This window comes from Hyposmocoma kahamanoa, unplaced genomic scaffold, assembly GCF_003589595.1.
Source record: "Hyposmocoma kahamanoa isolate Upper Pololo Valley unplaced genomic scaffold, ASM358959v1 87, whole genome shotgun sequence".
Lineage (NCBI taxonomy): Eukaryota > Metazoa > Arthropoda > Insecta > Lepidoptera > Cosmopterigidae > Hyposmocoma > Hyposmocoma kahamanoa.
The window spans coordinates 10,146,617-10,161,664 of record NW_020654422.1 but is presented as its reverse complement, the minus strand read 5'-3'; the positions used below and the strand labels follow the sequence as shown (position 1 = coordinate 10,161,664).

Below are 15,048 nucleotides of genomic sequence, written 5' to 3'. Positions count from 1 at the left end.
TTTTTATTATCTTAATTGACGGGAAAGAATACATTATTATTAATGCTAATACGCAAGATATATTGTTATATAAATATTCTCTTGTTCTAAAATCCTGTGTATAAGTAGGTTTCGTTTGTTGGGACTATTTAGTATCTAGGCGACCTATTATTCAGTTGAATGTGTTAAAGTAATTGTATACTGCATATTTAAGTGAATTAACTTTTATTAGGTTTTCCTTTAAATGAAACATGAGCATTGGAAATCATCAGTTTAATTTAAAATATATTTATTTCAGGTAACTATTACAGTAAGTCAAATTTGGATTTAAACAACAAGTCTGAGGAAGCCCTAGCAAATTTTATTAACAATGCACAAGTCCTTCTTCTGCATGGATTTACTGAAAACGGAAATGAACTATTTCTTTACACAAAAGTAAGTTTATGTTCATTACTATTTTTCCTAATGATATCTAAAAAATTGAGGAAGATATATTGAATATGTTATTATTAGTAGTGATCCACTGTATTATTTGGTGATGCAATGTGTGACACTGTATACCCAGCATTATTTTTTTATGTATATTCAGTTATATAGAAAATATCTTGAGGTAATTTACTCATTTCCAGATGCAAGGTGACAGAAAGAAATCCATAATATTCTACAAAAACTCTGCCAAAGAACTGATTGAGCAAGATGCAGTCAAGAACATAAATATTGTTACTCTTTCTAGTAGTGCTGCTCAGTCTTTGTACCAGATACTGAGGCAGATTTACTCACCGTTACTGTCTGCAGTAAGTGTAGAAAATAGTAACTTTTAATTCTCAAAATAAAATATATAGGAGAAAACTTAATGGATTTCTCATTTTGAGTTTCTAGATAATATAACTTTTTGTATTGTGAATTTGTACCAGTAAAATACAAATTAAATTTATAATGTCATTGTCAAACTTTATATGACTGAAACTTTACATGAATGTCGTTCAAACTTGGGTTTAAATTTCAGGAAAATGACTTATACTCCAGCAAACTACAGAAGAACTTAGCTGAGTTGGAGTCTAATTTGAGGATTATGACTCATGAAAAGGCTGATGAAAGTCTCAGTGGTAAGATAAGAATGGACCCCTAGTCATATATTTAGTACTAGACAAAGTAATTCCTCAATGCATTCTAATTATAATTGATTAATCCCTTTTATACAAAAAGCAGATATTTTTTTGAAATTTCATTTAATTGAGGAATGACAAACAATTGTACAAGGTGAGTTACATAGTAAGAAATAGAATAACTATACAGCTAATTGTACAATCAACCACATCATCCACAGATTAATACAAAAATATACATTGTTTCAATGAAGCAATATCGCTATTGGCTTAAAAAAAGTACTATGCTGGCGAAGAAATTAAATAAAAAAAAACTAACTTTTAAAATGACAAAATATATTTTAAAGATAAACAGTCTCACAATCTACTACAGTGCCATATCTAATGCTCAAGTAACTGCCTTCTGAAATTTGTATTTAGACAGATCACAAATATGTAAAAACAGACATCTACATATATAGAGATGTCTGTTTTAGCATACAATATTTTGTTATAGCAATAAATATTTTTTTAAACAATAATTCTGTGCTGTTACAGTAATACTCTCTATAAGCGACGAATTAGACTATTGGAACACAGTGGCTCAGAGAAAAGAATCAAGTAAAAAAGAAAGAGAAGGAGCTTTAACCATTTGTGAACTATTCGAAGATATCAGTGGTGAAATAAGGTAGAGGTTCATTCTATAAGTATATTACTAAATTAATTTGTATTGAATGCAGTATCTACCTCATTTTTGAAGCAAATCTTTTGTGCTATGGTAGCACTATTATAATATGGGTAACATTTTACGGACTGTATGATGAAGGTATTGTAACATCCTCTTATGTCAGTGATTGATATTAGAAATGAAAATGCTGCTAAAAATTGTTCTTGTCTTATATATCTAGCATGTATCAACCTATGCACATCCCACTGCTGAGCACGGGTCTCCTCACTCCCTATTCTATATCTGTTTTATGTTATATTGTTTTTATTTATAATGTAAGGAATAATAAACCTGAACTAATACATTTTGAATAGGTAATTTTTATGATCTAAAAGATGTCTGTTTTTATTGAATAAAGTTTCCTTTACATTTAACATGATATTTTAGCATGTATCAACCTATGTATATCCCACTGCTGAGAACGGGTCTCCTCACTCCCTATTCCATTCCTGTTTTATATTATATTGTTTTTATTTATAATCTAAGGAATAATAAACCTGAACTAATACATTTTGAATAAGTAATTTTTATGATCTAAAAGATATCTGTTTTTATTGAATAAAGTTTCCTTTACATTTAACATAAATAAACTTCTTAATATCATTTTCAGAGTAATGCAATCAAGTTCTATGCCGGACGTTAGAGAGGCTGCAGAGAATATTGGTGGTATATTAGACGACGTCTGGCGACTTACGACAGTATCTTATTCGCAAGATAGAATGATTCATACTTTTGATATTGTAGGTACGTATTGACTTGAATCTGGCAGTAAACTTATTATGTAATATTGTTCTGTTTACACTAGAACATCCAACATCTTATAATGTATTTACATAACTTGTAATTGCTAAACCAATAATATTATTAAGACATCACTAAAAAGATGTATTCAAGTACTAACAGTTTAAAATAAATGTAATAAATTACTGTAAATATTGTTATTAAAAGTAAATTGTACATGTGTATGTTTCAGGTCACACTATTTGTTCCATTATTCAAAAAGTTCTCTCAGAAGTAGAATTATGGAAGGTGCACACTTTCTCACAGGACAAAGTGATATTGACACTTTTATCTGACAGCTTGAAAGTAGTACAGACTTGGACTAGCGCTTGTGCTTCACTAACTGAAACTTACTGGCCTAACTATGCTCTCCACCCATGGACTGGAATTGTCTATATACCAACGTTTTGCTTGAATTTTGAGAAAAGGTTGACAGAAGTAAGTCAGTGTAAATGTAAATAATAGCATCTGGATTCGTCACTACCAGACATGAATCCTTTTCTTCGTTTTTTGCAAAATCCACATAATTTTTGTTCATGCTGTTCTCAAATTTTATTGGGAAAAGTATAAATTGTAATAAAATTGTTTCAGATTTACAATATAAGATCCACACATAACCAGCTGAACAAACTTCTATCCAACAACGAGAGAAATGAACTTGGAAGTGATCAACTGTTAGAACCATTTCAAAGTAAATTTTAATTACTTAGTCTAAGTATATTGCATATGTGGAGTTTGTACCTGATTTCTATAGATATTTTGTTTGTAGACATAAGTGTATGGTTATATAATGGACCTAATAAGGCGTGGGACATGGCACTATTGAAATTCTCAGCTAATGTGCAACCAGTTGAAGCAAAAATAGCTGATAAATTAAAACCTCGTCTACATAACACTTCTACTAAGCAGGTAAAATAAAGGCTTCACATTCAAGTTTATTGTATAATTATAGCCCTGAAAAATGTATATTTTGAAACAGAGAGGGTTTACATCCGGACTTGCACTTTTAAATTTTTCGCATTTTTTGCTACAACACAGGGAAAACCTGTGTCGCGGGTGCCATGGACACATACACAGACAACCACAAATTACACCCAAACTCACGAGAGAAATAAATGTAGGCCATACAAATATTTCTCCCGGCCCGGGAATCAAACCTGGGACCTCTGCGTGGCAGTCCGGCATGGTAACCTTTCAGCCACAGAGGCAGTTAAATGGGACTATATATAGGCTAATTATTTTTATTTGTTATTAAATGTATATAAAAGGTTGCCCAAATATAACATAATTGAAGCAACCGTTATGGCACTTACTTGTGATTCTGATTACACATTCAAAAATTTTGTTGACAAAATATCGAGAGTATCATATATGAAACTACTATTTTCTTATAATTTGTTGTCAAAGTCTTTAAATTAATGTTGTGTTTATTTAACAGATGCTCTATGAATTCATGAGATATAAAACGTTAATAGAAAGACCGCTAGTTAAGCACGCACTAAACAACGAGTTGGAAATATTCGTCACATCTCTTATTATAATGTTAAAAAGTGTACAGAGTCAACTAGATACAGATGAAGTGGATGTTAAGTTGCATCAGCCAGCTGAAATGTCGCCGTTGGTGCAACAAGTTCAATGGGCTAAACAGATGGAAGCCAAGGTTTGTTATTGACTAGTTAGTACTGATCCTTGTGTTTTTGTGTTCATTGACTAGAAATATCTGATGGAACAGTCACATTTTGATGACCCCAAGGGCCGAACGGTTAGCATTGTGGAGGTGGTTCCGGGTACGATTATTGGTAGAACCAATTTGGGAAATGAACTTTTCTGAATTGGTTGTGATTTGAGTGTTTTGGATAGTGTGAATTATTGCCCTGATACAGTACAACAGATTCCTAATTTGAGACATTTGGTATGGTTATCTGACACTATCATTCTTATCATATATTGCATATAAAGGGTGTCTCAATAAGAGTGCACTACTTCATTTAAAAACACGTATTTTTTGAGCGATGTCTCATATTTTTATTGCATTAAATAGGCAAATGACCCCGCGGCTCTAGTGACAGGCCATTGCTCTTTTGATGAAATTGACGATGACGCGCTGGATCTCAGTCTTAAACTCAGGAATTGTTTGTGGTTTATTCGTATAGACCCGAGATTTCACAAAACCCCAAAGAAAGAAATCGTATGGCGTTAAATCGCATGATCTTGGTGGCTAGTTGACATCAGAATTTCGTGAGATGATTTGGTCTGGAAGTCGATTGTTTCATGCGAGGTGTGGCAGGTGGCGCTGCGCGGTCTTGCTAAAACCACATGTCGTCCAGATCAAAAATTCCGCTAAGTTTGCGAGCGGTCTCAGCGTAACTCTCCCCATTTTTGTAATGAATTTTCACAATAATAACACGTTCTTTTTTGTCTAGCGTTCCATTTTGAATAATCGGAACAATCATTGGTAACAGCTGTTAAATATCAGTGTTGCCACTTGTACGACACAAATAAACTCATCCGTAGAACAAAGATCTATATGCAAGACTACTTGTTCTCACGACATAGTCAGGAAGTTCGTTCTTCTTCGCTGTGGATGTCAGATCAACAGTATTTCGATTGTATATTTTCGAAACGAAATAAGATATATAAATTCTCAAAACACCTTTACATAGGCCTCAGTTTGAATAACGAAATTATTCTCGGAACATACTTATTCTCTTTTCGCTATATTATAATCATATTGAACTCTGTTCTTCGGATGAGTTGAACTACTACAAAATTTAAATAGTGCATTTTTATTGAGATACCTTTTATATGCCTATATGCATTAAATAATTCTATCGACAGTTGGCAGATACCTTAAACATTGCTTGCATTTGGTATGTTGTTATGAGTAATCTGCATTGCCCTTTTTGTAATTTGTTAATTTGGCAAGCAAAAACTTGCATTATTTTATTTACAGGTTAAAGATATTCAAACATGTGCACAAAAATACCTCACAGAATTCGAAGGGAGTGCTCAGTTACAGAAACTTGCCAAACAAGTGCTGAAGAAACTCAAAAATATGTACACCCAGTTACACGAAGAATGGTCAAGAGACTTGCATGTTAGTGACGTCGTAGTACACCAAATTATTATTAATATTTTATTGTTCTACGAAATGTAAATTCACTAAGAAATTGAAAATAACAATGGTTTCCGACTTAGGGTCTCTACAATCGCAAATGGCTTTGGTTGATTCCCCGTAACAGTGAAACTGTTGAATCAATCACTTTGGAAAAAATATAAAAGTTGGTGGTTGTTATTGGTGGTTGGTTTAATAATAGTTGATGAAATTACAGGCAGATGAGACTTGTCAACTTACGTGTCATGGTGACGGGCGCAGTGGCAGTGCCCCTCAGATCTTTGCGGTTTAGAGCTCTGAATGCACTGCACTGCAAGTGTTATGGACAGGCGTAGCATACCATCAGGCGAACGACTTGTTCGTCACGTGAATTGATATTATAAATATATAGTAAAATTGAGGATACACACTGATTACATTACGGTGCGAAAACACGATTCCTAACAAATTTCACGATAGAAAAAAAAACAAAAACCTATCTCGAAATTTAATGAGTAAACCGCTGCATTCAATGGGTATATATATATATATGGGTATATATACCAATTATTATTTTTTATATCAACTGAACTAAATAGAACACGTATAGTGTACGATGTACATTGGTCAAATGGCTTTAATTTCTTTTGTAAAAAAATAAATTCTGAAGTAAAGCCAGTGACCCTGCCGCACGACTCAAGCAAAATGAACCGTATTAGTACGGGAAAAATTGGGATTCGAGCTCAGGTAATATCGACTCTTAACGCATCTTTCAGGCGCAAGTGAAAAACGGCACACTCCAACTGGCCCTTGACAAACCGGTAGTGGAGTTCTCAGGCAGTAACAATATGATGGTGGTGAATTATAATCCCCGTCTTGTATGGGCGGAAATGGAAGCTCGAGCACTCGCTGCACTGGGTCTACCTCCACCACCGGCCGCAGCTGCAATTGATACCCTTGCTGCTGCCCTTAAACATGCTAGATCTTTGCAACAGGTAAGATAAGATCGATATAACAACAAAATTAAATGATTTTTTGTCACTCGATATAATTTTATATATAATATTTAACATAATTTCAAAGGATATAATCGTGGTATAATGACAATGGGTTCAATTATATATACATGTAATAAATCGTCACTATAACAAACATAAGATATAATGACTAACTAACATAATGAATTAATGGTATAAGTATTACCATAATGTATTAAATAATATAATACATTATTTCGGAGTGTGGAATGTAACCTATAATCTAAATATTATTAACCTAAAGCATAGTTTCTAATAATAAATTTGGCCGAAACGCTAACAAATACATTTCGGACACTCTCTGGCCGTAGCCAAGACACGCTCAGTATGCTCGCTCGGCTCGTGCTGCTTTTTCATATATTTTATTTTTATGTGAAAGTGGGCTCAATCTTGAAGGGGAGCAGCCCGACCGCACCAAAACCCCAGGGTGTTCCTCCTCTCCGCTGCAGGTGGAGGCACGGCATTAGGGGCTGACCGCGCCCAGCGCAACCCCTTCCCGAGAAGGGAGACACAACGTTCCCCCGACTCCAAATGTAAGGCTCGCCGAACACAAGACAAACCTTCCATCTCGGATCCGTCCATGCGGGGCAACGAACTCCCCCGAGTCCGCGATCCAGGCGCCATGGGGGCCGGACAATATCTCCTCAACTGTGAAGTTCAGAGGATGTCCCCCAGCCCTCACGGCGGCTCTGTTGGTAGGCTCCACCGCAAACCCTATGCGCATCCGCGTGGACTATCCCAAAGGAGTCTTTTGAAGCACCCACTGCACGGGCCATTCCTCCAAATTCGGCCGCGAAGGACAGGTTGAGCGGCAGCGACACGTCTCTTCCCCCGCGGCCCCACCGCCATTGCATCTACACCCTAAGCGGTGCAGCCCCACCAGAGTCGTGGAGGACAGGATGCGCGGCAACGACACACCGACACGTCTCTTCCCCGCGACCCTCCTCCTCGCATGCGTCCGCGCGGACTCTCGCCCTGACCCAAGACGAGCCCGCGCGATACGCGCTGTTGTGGGTTCCTCTTAGCTTCACCGTGGAATGAAATCGACCACGGCTACTAGAGCCCCCCGCCACGACAAGGCGGGAACCAGATAATAATAACTCGTAAAAATTATTATCTGAATTGACAATATATAAAACGAGCCCTATACTCTATCTAAGGTGGGGGTCGGGTTCGGCCTGCGGGGCAATGTCAGGTTTCGGATTCCGGGGTGTGCTTATGCTTTTCGGTGGCACAGCGATTAGTACTATCGGCGCTTGATGAGGAGGTTCCAGATTCGATTCCCGATTTGAGCCAATTTATGAAACAAACATTTCGTAAAGCACAGTCCTAAAGCCCTCAGAGTTATCGTAAAGGCCCATGTAGATGGAGAGAGTTTATCGCACGCTTCGTGCCGAAAAATCGTACGCGACTATCGCAAGCAATAATCGCCATAAGATTATCGGTCAAAATGTTTACGTACAGGCAATAACTAAAATCTCGCCTACTATTATGTCATACGAGATTCGCATTCAACTTAATCGCTTCCTCGATTGTTTACACAGAGAAACCACTAGCAAGGAGATTCTTGTTTATGTTTTCTCGACTCGTCTAAACTCGATCTCGCATAACTTTTTTTCAAGTTCAACGATTATCGTACAAATCGGTTCGTACCGTCTTGAGTACGAGAATTGCCATTCGAGTTAAGTGCTTACTGCGGTATTGACTATGGATATATCAAAATGGTGCAAAAATCATTCAAGTTTGGAACTGCTGATGATATTAGGTTCATTGAACTTTATAAAAATACATTTTTTGAAATGTTATATAATATTACTTTTTAATTTTATAACATTTTTTAACCCATTTCTTTTCGTTTTCTTTTCATTAATTCTTTGTCTTGCAAAAGCAGTGATAATCAAAACAACGCGCACTGCATTCATGGTAGCGACTGCCTGGCACAAACACGCGAAATACGATTTTTGCTTTCAAGTTCTGTTTACATGGAGACGTTCAATACTCATAGGCGAGGCGATTATCGCTCACGTGGAATGGCTATAATCGCGAATGTTTAGACGAAACTCTCTCCATCTAAATACTCTGGTACTCATAGTACAGGATATTCCCTACTTTGAGACCAGAAATTTGGTGTGATAGCGTCCAAGAAAAAATAATCTCACAGAGAGACGGTCGAGATACAACAACGCTATAAGTATCATTTCCACTACACCAGGAAGTGTGCCTTACGTACCTACGTAAGGTGTGGTGGCGTGCGGACGCTTCGGGCTTCGCCCTCCGCTAGACCTCGGTCTACGGCCTCGGCACTTATGTGTCCGTCAGGATGGCTGGACCAAACGAGATATACATTTCAAACTATGCTCATTATTTACTACCTATTTTCTACTATTTAGTACCTTTATTGATATATTTTCCACCTTTGCGCTAACGGAAATATTAAAGAAATAAAGCGGCCAGCCATTCTGACGTCAGGTTGGCTGGACCACTTTACGTTTTTCACGGTCCTAGCAGTATATAATTAACTTTTTTATATAACTATTTTCTATCTAATTTGTACCTCAACATACTTTTTTTCACTAATTATAGTGAAGGAAAAAAAGAAGATAAACTGTCTTTTTAGACCATAGCTTTTGCAAAGGCGTATTATTATTTTCTTAAAATAACTTTTTTATAGAAGCTTCTTAAAATAGTATATAGGAAGTAAGTAAGAAATTAAAAAAATAAAGTAAGTAATATAATATAGAGGAAGTGTTTTGTTCCCGACTGAAATACCTTTTATTGTATAATGAATTCTACAGTGTAAAGGAATTTCTTTTAAGAAATTTTAATTATGAACGTTTGTAGTTTGAAAATATTAAATTTTTCTTTACTTGTATTATTTTATTTTATATTAACAATAAAATTAATATTTACATTAATGACGATCATGTTATCCCTTGACATTATATTTCGAATTGTAATATTATGAAATTGATAATATGAAATAAATGATTCTATTCTATTCTACTGCTAGAACCATGAAAAAGGTAAAGTGGTCCAGTCAACCTGACGTCAGAACGGCTGGCCACTTTATTTTTTTTTAATGTTTCCGTCAGCGCAACGCAAAGGTAGAAAATATGTCAATAAAGGTACTATATAGCAAAACATAGGTAGTAAATTATGAGCACAGCTTGATTTGTATATCTCGTTTGGTCCAGCCGTCCTGACGGACACGCACTTATGACTTAAAAAATTAACATACCTCTTTAATGGCGGCCATGTTGAAAAATGGCAAAAAGTAAATTTTGATTACAAATTATTATTAAACACCCATAGAGTAAATTATTATTAAACACCCGTAGAATTATTATTAAACACCCACATGGCGATTTTCAGTCGAATTAGAGCAAATTTTTATCTTCTGCCAAAAATTTTGTATGGTAGCCATATTGAAAAATGGCGAAAAATAAGTTTGGATCGTAAATTATTTCTAAACACCCATGGAGACTTTCAGTCGAATTAGAACAAATTTTTATTTGCCGCCAAAAAACGCCTGTAAGGCGGCCATATTGAAAAATGGCGAAAATATAATATTGATCACAAATTATTATCAAGCACTCCTAGAGATCACATTCCGATTTTCAAAGGGATCAGAGCAATTTTTTTTCGACCGCCAACGAACGCTTATATGGCGGGCAAATTTTAAAATGGCAAAAAACCAATTTCGAGTACAAATTATTATTTGGCACTTCTAGAGGCATCTCTTGACAATTTTCAACTGAAGCAGAGCAAGTCTCTTTCACCAGCAATTTTTACCGAAAAAAAAAAGCACTTATATGGCAGCCATATTAAAATAAGGCGAAAATAAACTTTTCGTCCCAAATTATGATTAAGGACTCCTAAAGACCCCTACATGCCAATTTTCAGCCGGATCGAAGCAAGTTTTTCTTCGACCGCCATTTTGAATTAATTTTGACACAGGCAGTTGACCACTCTATGACATTCCTTCGAGAACATCGTGCCTATCTCTAATAGTTTTCACGATAGAAGGGTTCGAAATTTGTATGGCGGCCATCTTGTTCATTTGAATTTCGTACTCGATCGATTTTTTACTTCCGGCGGAAATTGCTCAGGATATATATGTACTTCATAACACGGAAACAGATTTGCCAAAGCTTCATTTGCTTCATGCAAGTTTTAGTTGAGATTTCAATAGTCTGTAATTCTTTTCCCTTCATAGACATACGACGGGAAGTTGATAATTTGTAACGTTTTTGTTTCAATTATTTATTTTCATATTATTTATTTATATATTTAAAAGTTTAAATTAGAGAATATTAAACATTGTTTTGTATGATTAATTGAAATAAAAAATGTTTTCTGTACAAAAATGAAAGTTGTGGCCATTGAAATAACAAATTAATAACGTTAAAACCTTCGCCTGTAAAATTTGGTTTTGTGTAGATGCGCGCCTTTTACCAATGCTACATACGCGACTTTGCACTATCCCCGGCGATATCTAAAATGTTTATATAAAATGTTGTACGTACATGATACAATCAGTATATTAGATTGATAGTTAGTTATATCCATTGACTTACAATTATATGGACGTCGGGTCCACGCTAAAAAGTGTCCGAACTTATAGGGCGTTAAAATCGTATACAGAGCATCAGTCACGCTTTAGTCTTCGTTTGTTCGACTGACAGCGAAGCAAGCAAAATTAGACAGTACTGCGATGACATTACAATTTAAATCCAACGTTTTAGCTTTTTCATATTCCTTGACATGTCACTACGTTTAAATAGGTTGGTTGACTTGGGACATTTTTTTCGTGGTTTTTGTATTATACCCGTCGTCCATTTATTTGTAAGTCAATGGTTATATCAATCGTTTATTATACCCAACGATACTTTATACCACGCAAGAATATTTCGAAGGTCTTTATATCATAAACTAATTATATCTGTTGAGCATTATTACGACCAAAAATATGTCATTAGCTGTTATATCGAATTACCCTTATAAACAATCAAATTCATAAACGTTGTGCACTAACTGAAGTAGCTTCAAGTTGCAGAGAGCTGAATGACCAATTATTGGAAAAGAATGACATTACAGTCTAAATCGCAGAGTCTTGCTTCATTCAAATCACGGCATTATTATCATATTGTTCTCTAAGTCAAAAAGTGATATCAATAATTTCACCCACGTAGGTGGCTTCATTTCACAACACTTTAGGTGAGCGGATGATACCATCTACTCGACCAATGATGCTACAAGCTGCGTTAGATCTATCTTCACTCGTACAAGAACAAAAAGCCGTATACTGGAACGACACTGAACAGCTCGTCAATTATACTGATAAACTTAAGAAAATCATCATGAAACTTGAGTCACAGGTATTTGAGACAATATTGTGAAGTAAACAATGTATTTACATTTACTTTTATGACTTTACGTGGATATTTTTCAGAATACTTACTTAACCAGCCAACATATGACGATCAAGAGTATTGTAGAAAAATTAGTGGACACTGAACTCCTAGTCAAACAATCAGAGTGGAAAAAGAAAATCACTGATATAAGGGAGATTATAGAAAGGGTAGAAGCAAACGGCTATAAAAACACGGAACTGTGGAGATCGCATTGTGACTGGCAGCTGTACAAAGCTCTGGAGTGTCAGTACATAAAGACTTTGCTTTCTTTGCATAAACATTTCCCTCTAGTAAAAGTGGATTTAGTTTTGCGGTAAGTTTTGAATAGTCGTACATTTTCTATGATAAATTTGAATGAAGAATACAAACCATTTAATTTGCATTATTGTCTTGTGATTGTGTTGAAAGTAATAAAAAGTAAAGTTCTTAGTTGAAAACATGTCTTACTTCGTACTTGATACAAAGCGCTTATTTTGCGTGGAAAACAAGTCTTACTATCTTTATGAAATTAGCGTCATCGTCGTTATGAATTACGAAAGAAAAGGAATGGTTATTTATGCATAGGTACGTATATACGCTACCTTTATGAAGTTAAATTTATTTCAGCGGTCACACGGTACGCGTCCAACCTCCGTTGGAAGAAATTCGAGTCCAACATTACCATCAGTTGCGTCGACTTGTCTCACTGCCTGGTCAATTCGTTGGGTTACAACCTTCTGTTGCAGAAAAACGGTCTATTTTTACTAGCATCGTTGAAAAGTAAGTGTTTATCTTCATTTTATGTCATAAAACGTGTAAATACCACAGAAAACGTGACCAATAGGCGACTGTCAGACTGCCATGACGACATGACTATGAACTCTGATTGGGTACTTTCGATAATTTAACAGTTATACTATATAATCCTTACCGGGAGAAAAACTGTAGACAAGACAACATTACGTTACATTCACGCTTATTTAGTCTGTTTTAGTACAACATATCAAATGATTTTAGGCATGGCTGGTTAGGTAACAAAGCAGTAAAACAACTAGAAGCGGCTCTGTCATCACTGGAGCGTTGTTGCGAATCATGGACACAAAGGGCCGCGCTCGGCTGCGTGCCGGATTTAGAAGCTTTGTGCAATGAACATTTGCGGGAACCCCAGGACTGGGAGCTAAATTTCAAGGCTTGTAAGGCTTATGGACAAGCTGTTGCTAAGATGTCTTTGTGAGTAAAATTCAGGATTTACCTATTTATTATGAAACAATTTATTACTTTTTTCCATTTTTCACATCTTATAAGTCATTAAACTTTGAATTTTTTTACAGTGAAGACGAGAAAATAGACTGGATTATTGTAGGCACAGTTACACTTCGACGTGAATTCGAAGCACAAGCACGCAATCTCTGGGCTTGTCTCATGTCGTCCTTGCAAACTAGCTGTAGGAATGACACGGCAACATTGAGTACGTTTGTAGCTAATGCGACGGTTATGTTGGAAGAGAAAACATTGCCTAAGAATGCCAAAGAACTGTCCGAGATAAGCGCTAAACAGCAGGCCTTACATAGTAAAATGCCTGAGGTAATATCTATTTAATGGCTGAACCCTAAACTCTCAAATCACTACACGTTTTAGGTTATCAAAAAAAATCTGTAAAAGCAATGACAATATTTTGATAGAACAACAATTCATCGCTATCGCAGTGATCGAGTTTAAAACAACAGCAGTTATCGCTAAAATATACAATTCATTATCCCTGTTAGATAAATAAAATGAAAAATAAAAATGATATGTTAATTTAATCTTTCAGATAGCTAAATTGGTAGAATGTCTAAAAAGAAAAGGTCATATGTTACGTACTTGGGGTGGCGATGCTTCTGTTGACGGCACCATAAATGAATGGCTGAGGATTCGCGAACTGATGATGAGTCACCAGCAAATGTTTGAACATCAGGTACATGTTTGGTTTGTTAAACCACAGATAATATAATACTATAGAAACACAATCTCATACAAGAAATGTCGCACCCGTAACTCCTCTTATTTGGACGCTTATTTTGATTCTTAACGCTGATCAATAGATGGTACCAAATAAACCCGCAATACTAACTCGTAACAATATTCGAAATGGCCAACAGATGGCAATAGTGATGAAAGAGACTCAGTCTTCTAAGCCCTTTTAAAAAACCTCGACTAATTTTGAACGCCTCACAACTAGTCTAGTCTTGGTACTTGGTACTTGGTGTAACGGGCTGGTGTCCGCAACTCGACGTCAAGTTTGGATACCACTTTCCACTTAACATCAGGTGGAGTGGAGTCATTTGCCTGTCATGTATTAAAAAAAAAAAAAAAAGGCGCCTATTTTGCGTGTTAGTCTAGTCTTTCAACCCTCAAGTCTTGAGTCATAAAACTTTAGTTTAGTTTTAACTGGAGACTAATTCGAGTCGAAGTCTTTTAACGCCTTAGAATAATAACGCATAGAATGATAGCTTCATATCAAACGAACTGTCACAATTGAGGCAAAAATCAAATTCATGTAGGCGTAAGCAACTTGTATCTACGCTCGTCGGCACGCACACAAAAATACAAATAATGATGCCATGGAATAACATTTCCCTCAAAAGTGGGGAAATTGTATCTTGCTTAACTCATCATTAAGTTAAAGGTGCCTACAGATTTGCCCGACATTTTCGATCAGGTGCCTACAGATTTGCTGGATTTTGTCGATCGACAATGTCGATCAGGTGCCTACAGATATGCTCGGTTTTGTCGATCGACAATGTTAAGTGACAAGAATTTTAAAATTTTATTTTTGGTAATGCTTATGGAAATGGCATTTATATCTGAATACACGATGACGGACACGACTATTCAAATAAATGCAATATGGGAATCATTTTCGAGGTATTCGAGGTGCTCATTACGAATATGGTACTCATTTCTAAATCCA

At 35.8% G+C, this 15,048-nt stretch overlaps 1 protein-coding gene across 1 annotated transcript in view; it reads left to right on the top strand.

Moving 5' to 3' along the window:
• Positions 1 to 279: 279 nt before the first annotated feature.
• Positions 280 to 15,048, top strand: part of LOC113235353 (cytoplasmic dynein 2 heavy chain 1) — a 98,593-nt gene continuing 83,824 nt past the window's right edge. Inside the window, exons 1-17 of the mRNA XM_026471031.1 lie at positions 280 to 414; positions 609 to 773; positions 986 to 1,085; positions 1,623 to 1,752; positions 2,402 to 2,535; positions 2,765 to 3,009; positions 3,163 to 3,262; positions 3,341 to 3,480; positions 4,010 to 4,231; positions 5,525 to 5,668; positions 6,442 to 6,660; positions 11,895 to 12,080; positions 12,155 to 12,429; positions 12,723 to 12,875; positions 13,113 to 13,325; positions 13,427 to 13,679; positions 13,909 to 14,052. Of these exons, the coding sequence (XP_026326816.1) occupies positions 609 to 773; positions 986 to 1,085; positions 1,623 to 1,752; positions 2,402 to 2,535; positions 2,765 to 3,009; positions 3,163 to 3,262; positions 3,341 to 3,480; positions 4,010 to 4,231; positions 5,525 to 5,668; positions 6,442 to 6,660; positions 11,895 to 12,080; positions 12,155 to 12,429; positions 12,723 to 12,875; positions 13,113 to 13,325; positions 13,427 to 13,679; positions 13,909 to 14,052 (2,823 nt within the window). The 5' untranslated portion in view covers positions 280 to 414. The remainder of the gene's footprint in view (positions 415 to 608; positions 774 to 985; positions 1,086 to 1,622; positions 1,753 to 2,401; positions 2,536 to 2,764; positions 3,010 to 3,162; positions 3,263 to 3,340; positions 3,481 to 4,009; positions 4,232 to 5,524; positions 5,669 to 6,441; positions 6,661 to 11,894; positions 12,081 to 12,154; positions 12,430 to 12,722; positions 12,876 to 13,112; positions 13,326 to 13,426; positions 13,680 to 13,908; positions 14,053 to 15,048) is intronic.